General features: G+C 33.8%; 3 protein-coding genes across 5 annotated transcripts; 2 read left to right on the top strand and 1 right to left on the bottom strand.

Moving 5' to 3' along the window:
- The first annotated feature begins 406 nt into the window (after nt 1–406).
- Nucleotides 407–2,859, top strand: LOC144562356 (Thioesterase superfamily protein). Of its 2 annotated transcripts, none has more exons than XM_078311575.1 (3): nt 407–674; nt 947–1,090; nt 2,093–2,509. In XM_078311575.1, the coding sequence occupies exons 1-3, from the start codon at nt 480–482 to the stop codon at nt 2,096–2,098; spliced, it is 345 nt and encodes a 114-aa protein (XP_078167701.1). In that variant the 5' UTR covers nt 407–479; the 3' UTR covers nt 2,099–2,509. The 2 variants fall into 2 exon arrangements, with proteins under 2 accessions (XP_078167701.1, XP_078167700.1); XM_078311574.1 differs by lacking the exon at nt 2,093–2,509 and adding an exon at nt 2,520–2,859 and having other exon boundaries at nt 413–674.
- A 1,419-nt stretch (nt 2,860–4,278) lies between these two features.
- Nucleotides 4,279–5,080, top strand: LOC144562409 (Sugar isomerase (SIS) family protein). Its single transcript, XM_078311625.1, has one exon. The coding sequence runs from the start codon at nt 4,360–4,362 to the stop codon at nt 4,990–4,992; it is 633 nt and encodes a 210-aa protein (XP_078167751.1). The 5' UTR covers nt 4,279–4,359; the 3' UTR covers nt 4,993–5,080.
- Nucleotides 5,081–11,980: 6,900 nt separating this feature from the next.
- LOC144562394 (uncharacterized) lies at nt 11,981–14,163 on the bottom strand. Of its 2 annotated transcripts, none has more exons than XM_078311611.1 (3): nt 13,730–14,163; nt 12,403–12,491; nt 11,981–12,267 (listed from the first exon to the last, which is right to left on the bottom strand). In XM_078311611.1, the coding sequence occupies exons 1-3, from the start codon at nt 13,992–13,994 to the stop codon at nt 12,223–12,225; spliced, it is 399 nt and encodes a 132-aa protein (XP_078167737.1). In that variant the 5' UTR covers nt 13,995–14,163; the 3' UTR covers nt 11,981–12,222. The 2 variants fall into 2 exon arrangements, with proteins under 2 accessions (XP_078167737.1, XP_078167736.1); XM_078311610.1 differs by having other exon boundaries at nt 11,981–12,279; nt 13,730–14,162.
- Nucleotides 14,164–21,973: the final 7,810 nt, after the last annotated feature.

Below are 21,973 nucleotides of genomic sequence, written 5' to 3'. Positions count from 1 at the left end.
GTCAACTTGTATTTTATCGAATTCTTTTTCCATCACTCGACTGATTGATTGATTATTCATTTCTGCCTTTAACGTACAGATACGGTCATGATTTTTCTTCTCATCTGACTTTCAAAGTATCAAATTGAATGAAACACAAGAATAGGCGTAGCTGATCGCATTTGAATTTTCTTTTTTCAGTCAGAGAGATTGGGAGAAGAATGTGAACTAAAATTGGGCCACTCAAAAGCCCAAGAATAGTAGTCTCCTTTAATATTGGGCAATGTTTTCGGCGGGCCATATCCGTTATTCACAATAAACACCGTACGTAATTGGGCTTCTGGAGTCGCCAATTATCCATGTACTTTTATTTTGCATCTAAAGCCCAATGTCAAAGAACCCGTAAAGCACTCAGAATTGGCCATTCATGATCGGAACTCAGCCGTAAGCCAACCTCCTCCTCCTCTTGCCTCTTGCCTCCCGGCGCCAGTTGAGGAGACATGGCGTCGCCTCCGCCAGCCGATTCCATTGCCAATTTAATGCGCTTCCTTCGCAACGTTGGAATGGGAAAGAGCCTGCCATCCATAGCCCACAGTCAGGATTCCATCTCTCACATCATCCGCTCCATCCTGTCCGTCGATCTCATCCAACCCGGCCACATCATCTGCACCCTCACCGTCAATCCCACTGTCTCCGTAAGCCCGATTCCCTCTGCTAAACATTATTTTTACTCTCATCTTGCTGCAGCAGTCTTCATTGTGAATTCAGATCCAGTGCAATACCTGACTGAGTACAATTAGATCTGAGTCGTCAGTTTTAAATTCGCACGAATCTCAAAACGGACATAAGCACCAAATTCCAATGGCTCAGCTGGCTCATTTCAGCTAATTATACTCAGTCAGGTACCTGGGAGGATACAGATTCCTCAACTGTTAGGGTTATTGCTTTTTTTTTTTTTTCCTTACAGAATTTTTACAATACGTTACATGGAGGGGTGGTGGCATCTGTGTCCGAGGCCATGACACTGGCTTGTGCCAAGAGTGTGGCTGGAGACAAGGAGTTGTTTCTCGGGGAGATGACCACTTCCTACCTCTCTGCCGCACGGATTGATGTGAGTTAACTTAGTCTGGTTGTTTAGATGAGACTATTACGCTGTTAGAATGCATAGGACATAGATCATTATGTTCAATTCAACTGGTAATGTCTGGTTCCTTCAAAAAAAAAAAAGTAAAAAGGAACTACTGTAAAGCTATGTTGTTATCATAAAATTAATCAGGCCAGCCCGTGCTGTTTTATGCAACTTAAAATTAACATTGCCGCTGTAACTTTTCAGTAAAATTGAGGTTTGTTTGGTTGCTTCTGTCAATTCTATTTGGGTTTGTAGCTTTATAGTTTAAGATTCTCATTCCGTAGTGAGTGAGTCTATGGTACTATGCATATTACGATTTGTTACCGTGCTACGGCTTTATATTCGAGTTTTCAAATCCTAACGGTCGATCCGAACCGTTCATCTTGTTCTCCATATTAATATGTGTTTGGAGACCAAATTTTATATTTTTTGAAATTTTTTTACTATTTTTTTAGATTTATTGAAAATCACTGTTTTTGGATGGTCCAGAATTTTCAGATCAAGTAATTTTCTAAATATCTAAAAAAATAGTAAAAAATTTGGTCTCCAAACACATATTAATATGGAGAACAAGATGAACGGTTCGGATTGACCGTTAGGATTTGAAAACTCAAATATAGAGCCGTAGCACGGTAACAACCCGTGATATGCATAGTACCATAGACTCACTCTTCCGTAGTTCCATATCTTCTACTATTCATATCATATATCAACAGCCAAACTATCTGAGTTCTCTTGTCTAGAATTGACAGATCAGATCCTCACCAGAGATGGCTTTCTTTAATTCCCAATTATCCATAGAAATCGGATCTAAAGTTTAGAACCTTATCCGGATGGAAATGAAAGTTCCTACTATCCGGGAGCATGAATGACAGCAGGAAAAAACACCTTGATACCTTACCAATCTGGTTTGTTCTGATACCAAATCAATCCAAAATTGTTAATTAGGGGCCACTTATCGTTCTTTTCATGTACTTTGTTTAGGTCTAGTCAAGAATCAAGCTATAGATAAAGGGCTTGGGCTTAAAACTTTGTTATAGGGTTCAATTAGAAGATTTATAAAAGTGAATTGCATATGTTGTGATGATATTCTGTACATTGACGAAGGACCTTTTCAACAGTTCCAGCAATAGCTATAGGGTTTAAAGAGGTTATCTGAAAATTGTGATGATACTTTCATAGGGGTTTTCTGAAGTGGGTGCCAATCAATAACTATAGTATAGAAGGTGAAAATCATCTGAACACCTGTTGAGCCAAAGTTGTAATTTGACTAAATATATTAGTTCATGTTGAACCAATTGGACTCGTTGAAAAAATATATGAAACAAAGTTTGTTCTAATCCTAATAATTGAAATATGATTTAGAGAAAAGAAAATAACAGGTATTGATTAATTTTGATACCATGCCCAGGAAAAAGTAGAAGTGGAGGCAAGCATACTGAGGCAGGGAAGAAGGGTGATTGTAACCTCAGTTGATTTTAGGATTAAGACGACAAAGAAGTTGTTGTACACTTCTCGGACCACTGTCTACATTATGCCTGTAGCTTCTCTGTAAAGAGAAATACTGTACCCATTTTTACATGACAACCACCACAAGTTGATAACCAATAAAATATTGTCAAAAATTGAAAAAGTAAAATTGTAGAAATGTTTTTTGTTGTATAGATAAGTTGCATGAAAATATTAGGACGATTTGAACATTGTTTGGTTACTGATTCATATAAATAATTTGAATTATTCAATTTTCTAAATGATGATGGGTGAATTGATTTTTAAATTGAATCAAATTCAATTTACATTTTTTTTAATAGATTTGTTATTTTTTTTATTTGATAATAATTAGATTGTTTGTTACAGTTGTCAATTAAATTTATCGTCCAGCCAGATGAGCAGTAGCAGTGGCTTTCCAATTTCTAAGAAATAAAAGGGTCCAATGGTCATTTCCCTCCAAATTGCATTAACACATCTCCTATGGGATAACATACAAAGGCACTTCGATAATTACTGGCAAAAACCGGACTCAAATTGGATGGAGCGGGAGCTTGTTCACATTTACTGGTAATAAACAATGGAGTTTGTCAATAGGAGATGGGAAAATTACAATGGGATCCCTCAACTCTTCACTTTTTAAATATAGAAGAGAGGCGGGTAGTTAGAAGTCTATCCTTTTCTAATTAGGCGATTTTAACTTTTAGGTAGTTTTTTTGCTAGCAGTTTCCTTTTACAAGATATATGATCCCATTCCCACTGGAGTGCGTATTTCGCGTGACCGACGTGTCCGGTGTCTATTTGGGGACGGGCCAGGGGCCAGTATTATTTGAGTTTGAGATTCGTACAGAACATATTTAAACGTCTGATATTTTCCAAAAAGTCACGGATGCGAGTTCTTACAAGTGCATATCTGTCCAGATACCAGAGGTGCAATTTAAAAGAACAAACGGCCCAGATTAATCTCAGTTGGGCCAAATTCAATTGAAAACCGGTTGGGACTGTAGAGAGTCTGCTTTGAGATTCGTGCCACATGAAAAGAACTGTTCAGATTTATGGCTTGCACCTCAGGTACCTGGCAGGTACCTGGGGTGATATGGATTCAGTTCCTCCCACTGCAGGGCATAGATGATAAAGTTACCTCTTCACGGTGGAGCTACAGATTTGACTGTGGTACCCAATGGGTGGCCTACTAGGCTACTTGGATTAAAAAAAATAAAAAATGAAAGAAAAAAATTTTGTTGGGTGGTAACGTTGGTTCAGCTTAGCCAACGAGGAGGGACTGATTTTGGTTTTTTGGCAGTTGGAATTGTTAAGATTAAAAAAAAATCTAAACCGTTGATTCGGCTATCATTATGTACAATTATATTAGATAAAGCTAGATTCTCTCTCTCGCTGACTCGCTCCTCCCTCCCCAAATCTGTATCGGTAATGTAAAATTTATGTTTGGTACCATCAAAATCCGAATCAATTTCATTCTAGTTAAATTCACATTACTACTTTTATATTCGTATTAAAACGGATGATCCTATATTTTTTCTGCAGTTTTGAGTCGCCGCAAGCCCGCAACGAATACCAATTCTTCCCTCGGACGTTTAGTTGGATATTCAGTTCATTTGAAAATGGGCCAACAATCGGCCCGTTTCAATAAGCAACACGTCAGGTTATCCCAGCTCTGAGGATACGGATTCATCCTAAAGAGCGTCACTCAGATCAGATAGCATCAAAATATCCCAAAATATCCATTGTCAAACGGATAAACCATGAGTAACCCCGCTCCCACCACCACCTCCCCCTCCTCCGCCGCCATGGCAACCCAAATCTGCCACCAAATTCAATCCATCTTCTCCCTCCCACTTCCCAACAATCTATCTTCTCCACTTGATATCCTAACCACTGAGCTTGCTGCTCTCTCCTCCTCCTCTCCCTGCGGCCGTGTCTTTGTTTACGGAGTAGGCCGCGAGGGGCTAATGATGAAGGCCCTCTGCATGCGTCTCTTCCACCTCGGCCTTTCTGCACATGTAGTAGGCGACATGACAACCCCTCCTATTGCCCCTGGCGACCTCCTGCTTGCATCAGCAGGCCCCGGCGACTTCTCCACAGTCAATGCCATCTGCCGAATTGCAAAGAATGCCGGTGCGAGGGTTGCACTGATTACAGCAAAGCCGGATGCAGAAAGCGAGGCTAGGAGGTGCGCTGACGAAGTTGTGTTTGTGCCGGCACAGACAATGGCGGATAGGGAAGAGGAGAGCAGAGCAGGGGAGGTTAGTTTGCCAATGGGGAGTTTGTATGAAGGAGCTTTGTTTGTGCTTTTTGAGATGGTAGTGATTAAGTTGGCGGAGGTTTTGGGGCAGCACCCGGCCGAGATGCGTGCTCGTCATACTAACTTAGAGTAGTTCTTAATTATGGCTAAAATATGTATCGAAAATATTGAAAATCTACTTGTGATAATTTTTGTGTGTTCTCCAAGTCGTTTGCTCAATTTATGATTAATTCTCCGTAGATAATAGTTATTCGGTAGTGAGTTGCATAATTGAGCTCTACTGGGGCGTTCGGCAATACGAAATTAAGGTTCTTTACGACTTACTCTTTACGATCTAATCTGTATTTTTTTTTAACTTTTTTAGTCACTTATTGAACATTAAATTTTTAGTACGGATTAAGATCACTTTATTTAGTCTCTTTTTGTCTAGATTTTAATTCTTTATATTTTATTATTTTCTTTAGCTTCTTTAACTTTCACTTGTAAATTAAGACAATTGAATATTAGTTTCTTAACACTCTTTAAGCTTTTAATCCTTCACTCTTAATTTTTTATTATCAATTAATTCCTAATTAATTAGTGAATAGTGAATCGGGTCAATTGAGAGCTCAATTAGTGACAAACTGACAATGGCACCGGAAAAGGATGTCATCTATGATCGCTGGATATACCGGTCCCATGCATTATATACATAGATCCAAAATTGTCACTCTTGATTGACCAGGGATAAGAGTTGCCTTTTTTTTTTTTTAATAAAATCAGGGATAAGAGTTACATCCGGGCATACTAAAACTGTGGATAAGAACATTATCCAGAGGCCCAGAATTGAAATTGTTGTCGCTTCATCCATAAATTTATTTATTTTCTTTTGCGGATAACCTAAGCAAAATGTATTTTGAGAATGTTTTGCATGTACGGAAATATACCATACTATATGAAATTAGATAGATTTATTTTAAAAAACAAGTGAAGTTCAAGACTTCAAATTTTATACCTTTATTATTATAATAAATGATTTTTTTTTCATTCGAGTTTCAAACTCATGACATTTTATATAGAGATCATGTGCATTGCCGCTAGATTAAAAGCTATTTCTTAAAATTAGATAGATTGAATATTCAAAGAAATCCCAACAATAAACACATATATTTACTAGCTTGATTTGTGCACAGTGATAGGCTGGGAGCAAATTTGAGCTTATTTGTTCACATGAAAAATTAGTAGAGGACTAGAGGTACAGCATAGAGATGCTTGGAAGTCTTTCATCATTTGTTAAATTTAAGCTAATTTGGAGATGTTGTCTAATTTTTCAAAAGAAAAAAAATGGTGCTGTCGATGTCATAATGGCTGGAAAAGGGAAATGATATTTTATAGAAAGAAATATAATATTAGAGCGTAATAAATAAATAAAAAGATTTTTTTTTCCATGATATATAAAAAGACTCGCTAACTAGGAGAGGCTTGAGACATTTTGAGCTTGTTTACCATAATATTCAGGTGGTTTGATTTAGTAGACTCGCAACCAAAATTTAACAACAATGCTTTTAGAGGCGGATCCAGAATTTATATTAGAAAAAGACCTAAGAAGTTTATAATAGTACATTTTTTTTTCTTCTAGCGAATCAAAGCGGAGTAGTGGATAGAGATCTAAAAAAGTTACAGTACGACTGGATACGTCACGGCATGACACGACACATGTGTCGGCCACTTTCCGTGATTCGCGTGTTATGTACCGTGATCATTCACGTGACGTGACCATCTTTTGAAAACGTATAATTATGATCGTTAGATCTTGATTAAATGGTTCAGACCTCCTGGATTACCTTAGAGACAGAGAAGAATTGGATGCAGCAGATGCAGCCTATTTGCAACCCTCTAACCCATCTACTTCTTCATCCCATGCCAGCTCCTCTATAGCCAATTAGTTACCTCCATATTAGTTCTAATATCTAGACTTTACTAAATGATGTATTTCTTGCTTTATGTACTACTCTAAATACCTGCTATGCTCTGATTGCCTAACAATTAGAGTATTATTTTGTTGGTTAGATAATTAGCTTGATTTGGTTGGCTGACTCGTATCAGTCCTAACACACATTTTGTATTATCAAAATTAGTTTCTAATGAAACTGGTGGTTTTTTAAACCACTTTTATCAAAAAAAAAAAAAAGATCTTGATTAAATGGTGAATCTTGAATAAACTAATCTAAACTATAAAAAATAGTTACACGTGATCAAATGTGTCTGGTCATGTTTGGACACATCACGTGTGGTCACGACGTGTCTTGATCATGGCGTGATTAACGTACTGTGACCGTTCATGTGTTATGACCATCCTTCCAAATTTGATCACAGCACAACACGTATAAATCTAACTTGATCACAGTACAACACATGATCCAAGTCACATCGTTGACTAGTCATAGTGCAACACAACACATATTAGGTGGAGTAGCGAATTGGATTTTTTTTTCTTCTACGAATTATCAATTCTTTTAAATGGAGTAGCGAATCAAACTACGTCTTTTTTTTTCTTTTTTTTACGCGAATCAGTTTGAGACTTTGAGTTGACTTTATTTTTAGTATATATTTTTTCTATTGGACCGTGAATTAAATTCAAAAATAAATATTATTTTCATTTACAAATATGCATAGATATAAAATATTACTGGATCTACGGGTACACGTGCCTACATCTAACTCTTCTTAAATCCGCCAATCAATACTTCTATATCATAGTAAATATCTTTTTTTCTTTTCTTTTTTAGTTTAGTCGAAGTCTAACATATTAATTTTTCCTTGAAAATATTTCTAATTATAGACTGAGATATTTATTTATTACCTGCACAATCTCACAATAGCAGCCCTCTAGAACAATTTTTGGAAAGATATTTTTCAATGCGCTAGGAATTCCTAATTGATGATGGAAACTCAACAAGATTCTGGCATCAGTTCTGAATTCTGATTTCAACGTGTCCTCGGATTTCAATTTCTGATTTTCTCCACTTTTGTCCTTGAATCAGATGTCTCTTTCCGAAGATCTATGAAGATATAAATATGGATACGAGAATTTAAGTGAGATATTCTAACACAACCAGCAACAACAGTTACTGAACTTATATTTGACTGATCTAGTCTCATACAAGTCAGGTTCTGATCTTGAGCACAGTTACAAATTAATTATTCAAATTTGATTCAACGAAATAAAAAATTTATAATTTGAAAATAATTTAGATATAATTTACAAATGATTCAATAGAGCAAAAAAAAATTTGCGTTTTTTCGCATTTTATTCACGAATAATTCATAAAATACATTTTTTCGCGTTTTATTCGTTGTTCGGTTTGAAAACGTCAAAATAACAGAGTTTCATTTTAATTTAAAAGTATAAAACTCTCTTACAATCGGCAATATGAATACAATAACGAAATTATAAAATTTAGTTAGAAGGAGCTCAAAATAAAATACAAAGTTTTTTAATGCGTGCTAAGTAAGACTTGAACCTAAGTCTCTACAACCATAATATGATATTCTAATCATTATGTTACAAGCACACATTTGATATTACTGATGTATATAATATCTTAAAGAAAAAAAACTATTCAATTAAATTTTCAATATATGTAATTAAAGAATTTAGAATCATATAAGGATGACTAAGTACTCTTTGAATTGCATTAAGATTCGCTCATGTCTAAATGGCAGTTGCCTAAATTGTATTATTTGTGTAATTATGTAAAATAAATCCATTGAGTAATTATTCAATGAATTAATCCAAGAGTGATTGATCCTTGTTCTCTGCAGCAGGGAATGTGGTAACTCGCAACCCCGGTAAACTACTGTTTTGGATGATCCAAAATCTTCGGACTAGTGTTTTAGGGTTGTAAGCTAGTATATAAATTTGTTTATTAGTTTGTGAGCTAGTTAGCTAGTTAGTTAATTTTGTTTCTTTCAGAGTTGTACATAAACTTTTTTTAAAAACTCTTTTAGTATCAATATATCTGTTGGCGGCAATTCGCCGCCAACTATCAAAAAAAAAATCTTCGGAATAGTGATTTTGTACTAAATTTTTTTTTCAAAAAATAATAATATAAAATTTGATCTCTAAACACATTTTAATATGAAAATTATGTTTAGCGGTTCAGATCGACCGCTCGAACTTTAAAAAAAGAAGTAAGGATGTGGAGAATGACTGAAACAAAACCAATGATATATTTTAACTCTACTTTTTTTATTTAGATAGGTTGATAATCACCTAATCTAAAAATTCTAGATTATTCAAAAATAGTGATTTTCAACCTATCTAAAAAAGTAAAAAAAAAATGCTATAAAATATAAAATTTGCTCTCCAGTTATATTTTCATATGGAGATCATATCGAGTCGTTTAGATCAACTATTTGGACTTTTGGAAACAAAAATCCATAGCACAAACGAATACGCACATTGTAAAGTATCATAGCCTCACTTGATTTATAATATCATATTATATCTTCAAATTAATATTTTTACAAATATAGGGCTCATAATGAATACTTTTTTGTAGACATGGCGGGGTCAATTTTGGTTTATTTATTTATTATATATTAAAAGAGAAGAAGATATCATAGAAAAATAGAAAATAGCATAATTTTAAAAAAATAAATGGAAGTCAACTGACTCTTACACTCTGCATTTAAATCCATCGGTAGGAGCAATGTAAATCCGTCAATAATAAATATGAACTATTGCCTGGGGGGAGGAGACGAATCGGAAGTCATAACATATTTTTTCATGAGGAGGGTTCAAATGCCTCCATGTTTTTGTGCCTCCATCATGCCTCCATCTTTCTCCATCATTTTCAAAGTTCAAACAGTCGATCCGAACCGCTCAACCTAACCTTCATACTAAAATATGTTTGGAGACCAAATTTTATATTTTTAGGAATTTTTTTACTATTTTTTTAGATAGGTACAAAAATATTGTTTTTAGATGGTTCAGATTTACTGATTTTGTACCTATCTAAAAAAATAGTAAAAAAATTCCTAAAAATATAAAATTTGGTCTCCAAACATATTTTAGTATGAAGGTTAGGTTGAGCGGTTCGGATCGACTGTTTGAACTTTGAAAATGATGGAGAGAGATGGAGGCACAAAAACATGGAGGCATTTGAACCCTCCTCTTTTTTCATATCTCTATGATAACATTGGTCATGCTTGCGTATTAGAACTGCTTGTTGAACAGTTTATAAACAATTACTAAAGGGTGTAAGTGAACCTATTTCAATGAAATGGTCTTCGGCCTTTTAATAAAAAAAAAAAAAAAATCTATATGATAACACAGATTCAATGCTTTTACGTCCCCTCTACTGCTCAGTATGAAAGAGACTTCTGATTTCTTGTATTTTTGTTGCCTGTTGCAAGCTGAAGCTGCAGCTATGAAGGAAGCAGTGGAGTTCGTTAAAAAACTGGGGTTTCAATCATGCATTTTTTTCTTTTGAAGCAAACAATCATGCATTTTTTTCACTGATAACCAAACGCTGGCCACTTCTTGCTCCGCTTGGCAACCGCCGCTTGAAGCTGATTAGAGGGCATTTAGGGAGATTAATGATGTTTGGAGTCTAATCAAAGAGAATAATTTTAAAATACAGTACTTATCTAGAAGCCAAAATGGCATGGCTGATTATCTTTGCTAAATTAGGTGGTTCACTGATAGAGGGGTACACAGGATTCACTTATCCTGCTTTTAAGTTTTGAGTATCAAAAAGTTATCTTATAGCTACTATTGTAATCTGAAGATTGTTGTAACTTCACTTGATGATTTGAATGAAAAGCCTACGGCCGTGAAACGTTGCAAAAGAAAAAAAAAGCAAAAAAAAAAAGATTCTGGTATTTTCATCTTTCTTGTGCTTATCATTGTGGGTTTAATCTTCTTTCCTTTTCATCTTTCTTGGGCCCACTTTGCTATGAACTTATCACGAAATTTTTATTAATATCCCAAAAAAAAAAAAAAATTCGAATTCTACTTTGACAAAATTTCAAAAAATACTCAAATCATAGTTTTAATTCACGGTTTTAGGACCCAAAACTGCAAATTTAATAATTTGTCGTTTTATCCCTCTCAAAACAACATAACAAATCCAAGATTTCATAAAACCAGATATTAAAATTGCAGTTTAGATCTCAAAATAGATTTTATTTTCATGAAACTGTAAATTTAATTCACGATTTTAGTTTTTCTGATTATTTGTTAAATTAAACAGAAAATATTATAATTTATTTATTTTTTGTATTAATATATTCGAAATATTTTATATATTTTTTAAAAATAGATGGAATACTTTATAATTTTATTTATTATAAAGACCGCGACAAATAATCCGGATCAACATTTTTCAAGCCAAATTTTTGACGATTGTAAGAAAAATTAAAATATTCTTTGTATGTTATTGGAAAAAATAAATAAAAATGTTCTGAATCTGAATTATTGATTCCAGTTCAAAAGTCACTTCTAGATAAATACAAAATATTGCGGTCCTTTTATTTTTGAAAAAATAATAATTAGTTTGACAAAAATGTCAGACGAATTGAATTCCCATCATACTGTGGATTAAATTCACAGTTCTGAGATTTTTTTTTTTATTGTTAAAAACCTAAAACCGTGAATTAAATTCACTATTTTTCGAAACTGTGGATTTGTTCTGCGGTTTTGGAGGAGCTAAAACTGTGGATTTAATTTGTGAAAAGTTGGATCAAAACTGTAAAATAAAATTGTGGTTTGAGTATTTTTCAAAATCTTATCAAACCGTGAAATATTTGTTTTTTTTGTTGGATATTAATAAAAATTTCGGAACTTATCTGTATTCTAGAATTTCACCCTTGTTTTTTCCAAGTCAAATATTGAACCTTCATTTGTTGCTATGTATATGTCAAAATAAGCTAGTACGACCATTTCCGGCTATTACAAATTCCAATGTAATAGACGTCGTAGAAGGATATAAATACATTAGGAAACTTCTACTAAATTTCCATTGCATTACATCTCCGGATCTCCGGATACACAAATTAATATCACAAAAAAAAGTTAGCACCTCACGTATTAGGAAACTACTACTAACTAAAAAGAATGAGGAAGATTGAGCCAATAAAGCACATGGATAATGGATTGAAACATATGCTACCATGCTAGCATACTTATGATCACCTCTCCTAGATCGAAGTAAAAATAAGACACAGAATAAAAGCTAAGAAGAATCTAATCTAACAAAGCTGATCACAGAATAAAATGGAATATAACAATTTTTGATCTTGCTCTTGATTCCAATGCATTACTTGTTGCATTTTTCTTCTCTATATATCTCCAACAAGCCCGTACATCTCCTAATCTCTACCGTCTTTTCTTCTTCTTTGAAATATCTCTGGCACCTCCCAACTGCGGCACAACCTTGAGTGAGCATAATAAAATAGATAATCAGGGATATAAAAGCTAGCTTAAACATACTTTATCCCTATTCATGTAAACCCATTAATGAATAAAAAAAGACATGCAACTTCGTTAAAATTTTACCTGGTCATGCGACGCATCAACTTCCGAAAGAACTCGTTTGATCTTCCTGATTCTGTTTGTACTTGCGACAACGACTAAGTCTCTGTTCCCTGGATAAATCAGAAGAATAAGAAAATCAGATACAGACAAAGAACCTCAACCCATCATATTAATTATAAAATACGGACTTGTAAGCATTTATAACCAATGAAAAATCCGATTCAAGGATTGGATAATGAACACCTCTCCAACCATGAATATATTAAAGCAAAACAGAATGTGATAATGACAAATATTATATTTTTTCTGTCAGTTCAAAGCGAATTAAAATTTATTTAATCAAATATTTTTGAATAAAAGTATTCAATTGATCGATTAATTTAAACCAAATCAAATAAATCAAACATCTAAATTATTCGGTCAATTTTTTTTAATTTATTACTATAATATAAGTGCAAACTTGATAATCTCTGTTAGATCGGTTTTAATATTTCAGCTATTTAACTTTTTATTTTTTTATTTTTAATGTTCAAAATCAAATAATAAATCATAGATATTACTATCATAATTCTTAAATCTGAATTATATAAGCACAATTATTAAACTATTTTATTAAAATATATTCAATTTATAGTAAAAAAATCCGAATTATTTTTACACTCCTGTCTTTTTCTCTAACAAAGTACAGTCCATGTGTTAAAATATTTTTGAGTTCTCTTGAAAAGAAAAAAGTAACAATCAGTCTGCATATTCCAAAAGCTGCTTCTTGGTGCCACTGTGCCAGCAAACCTCCAACCATAGTGACGAGATTCAATTATTATACTCCAATAATTTGTTTTTTTTGGTGATACTGAACTGAACGTCAAATTGAACGTCAAATTATTCGGTTGATCGAACTTTGATCGAATTAAATCGGAATAATTCGCGAATTTTACAATTTTTTTCCGAATTTTTTCCAAAATATCTGATATCTCTAATCTAGATAATTTCAAATTTTTTTCAAATTATACTTGAATTATTCTCGAATCATAAAATTTTGAACTCCCCGAACCGAACTCATTTGTCACTTATGCCTCGAACAGCGCACTGAGGGGAGGACTCAGTGAGATAATACAATAACTATCTAGGGCTATTTTGGTAATAGCCTCATCCAACTACCTCTCATTATAGAATATAGATAATTACCATCAAAAAGTGGTGGTCATTGCGTTTATAATAGTCCAGGTAGATATATTATTTAATAATAATTTATTTATTTATTATAATAAACCTAAAATTAAATTAATCCAACTTAGAAATGAATTTAATTTGCATCAATTAGATCTTCATTTATCAAATAAAAACCGACCTGACTCCACTAGGAGCCGCCTTGGCCGGCTTGGCCGGGGTCGAGAATCTCCGGTCGACTCGGTAGCACTGTCTGGTATAAGACGGTTGAGCGGGAGGTCAAGACAAGTGGCAGAAGAGCATTGCTGACTTGGCCAGAACCCGGTAGCTTTCTTGCTGTTCGGACTGAACATACGATGGACGAAGCTCTCCTCCATCCAGTTGAGGAAAGCCGCGTGCCGCTCCTCAGTCCATCCCTCTGCATCGATCATCTCTTGCTGATCCATCTGACGGTGGAGATCGCAGCTATGGCTTGCTCGTGAAGCTGTCTGGGCTGCTTTCTGATTGTTGTTTTGAAAAATGGATAATTCAGATCCGGAGGCTCTCTTGTTTTTCCCCTTTTGTTGTTACGGAGGGTTTTTTTTTTTTTTTTGAGGGATGTTGTTATGGACTTGAAGACTGGTCGGGTGGCGCGGTTATAAGGAAACGAAAAAAAATATCAGAAATATCTTCCAGCTTTTTTCCACGTGGCAACGAGATATTTTTTTTTTGTTGACGGAGAATTTGATTCGGTGAGAGCGGGACGCAGACGAAATTGCTCCAGTAATGGATTCATCTATCTAATTTCAGGGATTTGCAATTTAAAAGGAAGAGTGTTTAGATCGAGGTGGAAAGTGAAAGTGAAATCCAGCTAGATAAATATGTCATTGATCCACAAGAAAAACAAATTGAGTCTCTGCTCCATTCTGACCGTTCAGATCAGATCAAGTGGCTTTTGGAGAGGCACCGCGCCAACTTTTACTGTATAATTTGAGGATTGTAGAGGATAAGACTAAAATTAAAATATTAACATGCCAGAGATGGCAGATGGGTACCACGAGAGAGTAAAGAGTTGACGCAATGTGGGGACAGCTATGTAGAGATATTTGCAGTTGCAGCTTCGGAGTTGTTGTGGGGCCCAAAATAAAGAGATCTTTTGCACTTTATGTCTTTGTTAATGCGGGGAGATTTTTTCTTTTTTCTTTTGAAACCAAGATCTTTTCCTATCCAATCAATAGCGTGATTAGTATTGTGAGATGTTTTAAGAGTGTAAAATAGTTAGATGATAGTCGTTGCAATTTGCAAGACAGCGGGGTCGAATTCGTATCCTCTGAGATATCTCAAACTTTGCGTGACTTTATGGAAAATTGAAACCGTTTAAATACACTCTGCACGAATCTCAAAGCACACATAATACTGAACCCCTACATCACCTCCGAATAGGCACCGGACACGTGGGTCACGCAAAATTTGAGATATCTCAGAGGATACGCACTCCGTGGGGTCCGGGGGTGGCGCTGGGGCGTGCATGCCAACCTAATTCTTGTGTTCTTTAAAGATTTTTTTGTTATAAATTCTCCCAATATAGTTTAGATAATTGTTGCGCTGACCGTAAGCGAAGATATTTTGTCTGAGAGAGACGGAGGAAGCGTCAGTAAATAAAATCGTACCAGCTATCACTTTTGAAATATCATATAATATATAAGAAAGGGGTGATGGTATTTGGTTGTCACTTGTGACTTGTGAGTCTTATAATGACTGGCTATAATGGCGGCTACCCATTGCCCAACGAGCCTTTTTGCCAGGTTTCTGTATAAGATCTTAATTTGCAGGAATTTTTTCATAAACCATAATTAATAAAACGTTTTTTTAGGAACCAATATGATTGCTTTTTTTTTTTTTTTTAAATCATAAGGACCGTGGGAACCCCACGGTCTCAATTTTTTTTTTCAGACCGTGGGGTTCCCACGGTCCCAATTTTTTTTTTTTTTTTATAAAACAGAATTTTTTTTAAAATTTTTGTATTAAAATATTAGAAATGTTGAATATATTTCTTTGAAAATAGATGAAATACAATATAATTTGATTTATTAGAAATACTGCAATAAATAACGCGGATCAATATTTTTCAGGTCGGGTTTTTCGCGGCTGTAAGAAAAATTAATATATTTCTTTATGTGTTATTAGAAAAAAATAAAAATGCTTAGATTCTGAGTTATTGATCTCGGTTCAAAAGTCACTTCTAGGTAATCCAGAAAATATTGTGATCTTTCTAGTAAATTTAATTTATGAAAAGTTGTATCTATTTTTGAAAAAAACAATAACTTTTAAGTTATTTAATAATTGTTATTCAAAAAGAATTCTCAAAATAGATATAACTTTTTATAAATTAAATGTCCTAGAAGGATCACAATATTTTCTGGATTACCTAGAAGTGACTTTTGAACCGGGATCAATAACTCAGAATCTAAGCATTTTTATTTTTTTTCTAATAACACATAAAGAAATATATTAATTTTTCTTCCAGCTGCGAAAAACCCGACCTGAAAAATATTGATCCGAGTTATTTATTGCAGTATTTCTAATAAATCAAATTATATTGTATTTCATCTATTTTCAAAGAAATATATTCAACATTTCTAATATTTTAATACAAAAATTTAAAAAAAATTCTGTTTTATAAAAAAATAATAAAAAAAAATTGAGACAGTGGGAACCTCACGGTCTGAAAAAAAAAATTGAGACCGTCGGAACCCCACAGTCCTTATGGTTTTTGAAAAAAAAAAAATCAATCATATTGGTTCCCTAAAAAACGTTTTATTAATTATGGTTTATGAAAAAAATTCTAATTTGCAGCTAGTACAGTTAAAATAATTAAAATAAAATAAAAACAGTCTTACGCTGGAGCTGTGACAAACCTCAAAAAAATCAAATCTCAAATATTTTTCCTTATTTTGTTGAAATATATATTAGAAATACTAAAAAAAAAAATCTTATTTTGTTAGCGATCAATATTCACTTGACTGGAATTTATATAAATATTTCATTTAAATCAAAATATATATTCCAAGTTCACTAGTAGTCGATGGTCTTAACTAGGGGTGAGTAAATTATTCATAACTCGTAACTCGCTCATAACTCACTCATTAAAAACTCATTAACAACTCGCTTAAATTCGCTCATTAACTTAATGAGCCGAGCATGAGCATACCCCAACTCGCTCATTAAGAATTTGTCACATCCAATCTCAAATAAATCAATGAATCAAGTTTTTGCCATATTAAATTAAGTTTCGCTGCCTCATTTCGCTTAAACTTTTGGGTAAATGAAACGTCAAAATCACCAAAACCTAAAAGCCGGCAGACCAAATCACCAAAACCTAAAAACCTAAAGCGTTCAATATGTTCCAAAATATCGTTTTTGTAAGAAACTTTGTGAGCTTCTGCCTCTATGCTTGATAAACCATAATTTGACGCATTAATTGACACATGGTTGACCCCAAATCTTATCCTAATTATCATGTTTTGCTGCATTTTATTTATTATTTCGCTTAATTTTAATTAATGTTAGTCGAGACACAAGATACTGCGCAAGTTGTTAATTATTGCAGAATTGAAGCATAAAACCGCGCGATTTGTATGTGCACAGAAGATAAAAAATGTCAAGCCGAATAGAGAAACAAATCAATGAAAATCTTACAATGAAAGAATTGGAGAGTAATCGGCTGAGCATCAATAATTTAGACATTTTCTTGGATTCCTACTTATTTTGGCTGCCGCTGACATTTTTTATTTTAGTTATCTTAGCTAGCACTTATTTTACAAAAAAAAGGAGATATTGGCTGGCGCATACTAGGCCTTTATTTCCGGCCATTTTTTTAATACCCAAAAAAAATATATATATATATAAAAATAACCTTCGTTTTTTTTATATATATATGCCCTGACCGCCTGGAAAGCAGGCGAGCCGAAATTTTAGCAAACCGCCTGTATGTGGGGCGCTTCATGCCATTACCAAACTGTCCCAACGGTGGGCGGTTTGATTTTTTTTTTTAAAAAAATGCCCCAGTGTTGGGCGGTTTGATAATTTTTTTTTAGAAATCTTAGTATTTTGATTTAAATAATTTTGTGAAGAAAAAATTGTTTAGAGTGTATGCCAAAAAATAAAACATTTGACATATTTATGAAGTGATGTCGTAATTCTTTATAACTTTGATTTTTTTTTTTTGGTGAACTTTGATTTTATTTGTCAGTTGGATGTCACAAGTCTAACTATAACACTAAAAATATCAAATTTGGTCTTTACTGATAAATCAGCAAGTCTGGACTGATACAAGGACCAAACTGCAAAAGTGATTGCACCAGCATGTAAAGCATTCAAAAATACACATAATTAATATAAATTTCAACTTATTTGGATTTTTCTACAGTCAGTTATGAATTTTCAAAGTTTAATTTTCGAAAAACTTTAAACAGCCACAACTTTGGCTAGAAAACTCGGATTTACGCGTATGAGCACTTTTCGGAAAGGGGAGGACGAGACGGATCCATTTTGCCCGGGTGCTACACCGTGCATTGTCGTATCGGAAGCATCAGAATTTTAAAAAAATATCGTTTGGAGCCTCAAAAATTCAATTTAAGTTTTCGTTCGACGGTAGGCATTAAAAACAGCGATTTTCAAACCATCTTAATAAATAGTAAAAAAATTCAAAAAAATATAAAATTTGGTTTCCAAAATGTATCAAACCGCCCAACACTGGGGCGTTTTCAAAAAAAAAAAAATCAAACCGCCCACCGTTGGGGCGGTTTGGTAATGGCATGAAGCGCCCCACACACGGGCGGTTTGCTAAAATTTCGGCCCGCCTGCTTTTCAGGTGGTCAGGACATATATATATAGAAAAAAACGAAGGTCATTTTTATATATTTTTTTTTGGGTATTAAAAAAATGGCCGCTTTATTTCTTACCAAAAAAAAATATTCAATGGGATAAGAGGATATATTAGGCTCTGGCTGGAAAACCGAGACCATTTTTTACTTTAGCATTTTTATTTTTCGTTACTTTGATTTTTTGAGAGAATTCGGCTAGAGAGGAAATTGAAGAAAAGGGAGACTCGGCCAGAGGTAAACCGAAGCAAAGGAAGAGCTGAATTTTATTGAGGTTTTAATTTTCCTTCTTCTTTTATTTTTCTGATTTTAATGAAATCAAATATGACTTGTGCTTGTGTTGAAAGTTTGCTTGGCTAAACATTTTATCTAGGGATATGGGAGTAACTTGATACTTTTGTTATGTTAATTTAGTTGTTTGAATTTTATTTGTGGTTGTGATGTTGATTTGTTTATGAATACTTGAATGGTTTGTTCAGTTATTTCTTATTTTATTAAGGGATCTGCTAATAATAAATTGAGACTGAAAGGAGAAATTTATATTAGAAGTACTTTTTAAAATAGCGATAGTTATGCAAACAATATTAGGTAAATTTGGTGATGGACCGAAATGAGAAATTGAATTACTAGAACAACATAAACAAACTTAAGTACTCGGAGCTACGAAAGTAGTCCAAAAGGCTTTTGGAAAAAACACGGGTTATTAAATAGCTTAATGGGTTTAGATTAAAACTGGTAAGCCACGAACGTAGAAGACCTATTTAATCTAGATACGGTGCGAAGCCGCGAAAGTGAATAAACATTTACCTTAGGATAACACCCCCTCAACAATTGCAACCTAAATATTAGAAAAGCAATTAAAAATATCACAGTGAAACCATAATCCTAGATATTCATTCCTTTTCTCATCATTTTCTGTTTCTGGAATTCAATCTGCATTCTGTCTGAAATTCAGGCTGAGGTTCTGAAATTTAGTCTGCATTAGTTTATAATTCATCCTGCATTTAGTTAATTCATCCAGCATTTTTATAATTCAGTTTATAAAAAAATCACTCAATATTTGCTTGTCTAGATTATTGAAAACTGGTAAACCAGTATTTACAATACCTCTCTATGGTTCGATATCCAAATTACTAAGCGATAAGGTCATGCGCTTGTGACCGAATTGTATTGGAATTAGGAATTAAATTGTTAAGCTATTAAAATTACATCAATGCTACTATGGATTTTTACTATAAAAAAAAGTTGAATGAATTATGACAATTTGTTAAATTCTGTAACTCATAACTCGTGACTCGCTCATTAAAAGTTCATTAATAACTCACTCATTTACCAACTCGCTTAAACTCACTCATTAATAATTCGCTCGTTAACATAATGAGCCGAGTATGAGCATACCCTTAGTCCTAATGCATCTTTTTTTTTTTTTGAAGAAAAATGCACCTGTTTATCTATGTTAAGGAAATATAATTTAGTTTGTTATCAATCTCATAAAACCTATACATTGAGCTACTTGTAAAATCATCTAATTTGCTATGTTAGAAAATAACAAATACGTGAAGCCAGAGAATGCGAATTGGTCTATTCGCGCCCGATTAGTAAATAGGTGGGCCTTCCGATTTTCTTCTCTGGGAATATAGACACAGCAGTAATTTTTGAGTTGCATGTGATATGTAACCCTTCCTTAAGGACGAAACGTCTTCTTCTTTCCAAAATCGACGCCGCCCAGAGGAATGCATAGCCGAGAGGCACTGAATCAAATCAGACCGGGACAGTTGCCACTCAGAGAGGAAGAAGGAGAGGGCACTGAATCAAACCAGATCGAGACAGTCACCACTTAGCTGAAAAAGACACTGAATCAAACCGGACCGGAACTGAATCAACCAGACCGGGACAGTCACCACCCAGAGAGGAGAAAGAAGAAGGAAAGAAGAAGAGAAAAGAGAGGAGGAAGGAGACAACTCTTTGCAATCTCATTATCGGCATCAACCATAAAGCATGTACCTTATTCACATATATATAGTTATAATAGATAAAGAGAAGAGACAAGAAGGAGATCGATGCTAACAAGTATCGTCACGAAGCAGGGAAAGGTGGTCTTCAGCGCAATCTGAGGTCGGAGGAAGCAGAGACGAGAAATCCATATCGCTGCCGACAGATTGTGACAAGGACGACGGAGTAAAACGAGGCGGAGTAAATGAGCCGCGACTAGATCCAAAGTGGAAGCGTCGGCTCAATGGAAACGAGGTGACAGTAATTGATGAAGCGTCGCCTCGAAAGGAGAACCTTGTCAACTTGTCGGCTCAGCTCGAAAGAAAGACCTCATCAGCTCGGCGTGAAAAGAGAACCTCCTCAGTAAGTGGACGGAGTGAGGAGCAGCAGGGTGGAAGCGGGACAAGGGGCGGCGGGGCAGAGGGTGGCACCTCCGACTCTCAAAACGGCACAGTAACCTAGCTTTCTTCTTCTTCTTCTTTTTATTTTTCTTTTTCGCTTCTGAAACGGAACTTACGAGGCGCACCCTATCGTTCAGGTGTTGTTATTTCATATATGTTATTCTATAGAATAATTGATATATATAAAATTATTTATATTATGTTTTTAACTACACACATAATTATATAATTTCTATTATTATGATTAGATTGATTTATACAATATATTATATAAATTTTTATTATGTAATTTTTGACAAATCGATTTATTCAACAGTTTTAGTAGTTTTTAGTTAGCAATTTTTGAAAAAAATAATTTATATAATTAAATATTGTTTTATTTAATTAATATATTAAAATTTCAAAATATTGGATTCAATACTTACAATTTTTAAGAACCATGGACTTACTACAGTGGAACGAGCCTTTGTCTATTTTGGAAGAGATGCACGTTCAATTCTTGTGAATGACATCTAAAATATCTTAGAGTGTATCAGAGTCCTTAATAAAAAAAATAGAAAAAATTATAATTTTTATATATTTTTTTTATATTATGTACATGATTTGTTTAATATATCTATTTGTTTGTTATATTTTGGATTAATTATATAATTTATTAATTTCTTTAATAATTACTTGTTATGCGTTTGTTAAACAATTTCTCATTAAAATCTGATAAAGGCGAGCTTTGATTCTGGATTTAATCAACTTATTCTAGTTTTTTTTATATATTTTCTCAAAATAAAGTTATTTGTGAGAATTGCTTATATTAGGATGTAAGAATCTTATTATGAACAACAATTTCATGTATTTTTGGTGGCTAATTAATTTATTATTTTTTAAGTGAACTCAGGTGTAGCAAATGGTTGCAATTGAGTCTCAATTGGTGAAGTAACTAGTGTATTAAGCATTAACTAGTCCGTATCATTTAGTACTGGTATATACCATTCGGTACTGCTCGCTGGAACAAGTATATCAATTGGTGTAACAAAATACCAGTCGGGACTCTGGACCAATACCAACAAGTACTTCAATATTGATACAGTTGCCTGGATCAATGTTTTAGAAACTTGACCCAGTTTTATTTCAAGAAAGCAATATAGAGTTAATTTACATATAATTCGGTTTATT

The sequence above is a fragment of the Carex rostrata genome, chromosome 11 (genome assembly GCF_964058835.1).
Source record: "Carex rostrata chromosome 11, lpCarRost1.2, whole genome shotgun sequence".
In the NCBI taxonomy this organism is placed as follows: domain Eukaryota; kingdom Viridiplantae; phylum Streptophyta; class Magnoliopsida; order Poales; family Cyperaceae; genus Carex; species Carex rostrata.
This window is presented reverse-complemented; position numbering and strand designations above follow the sequence as displayed.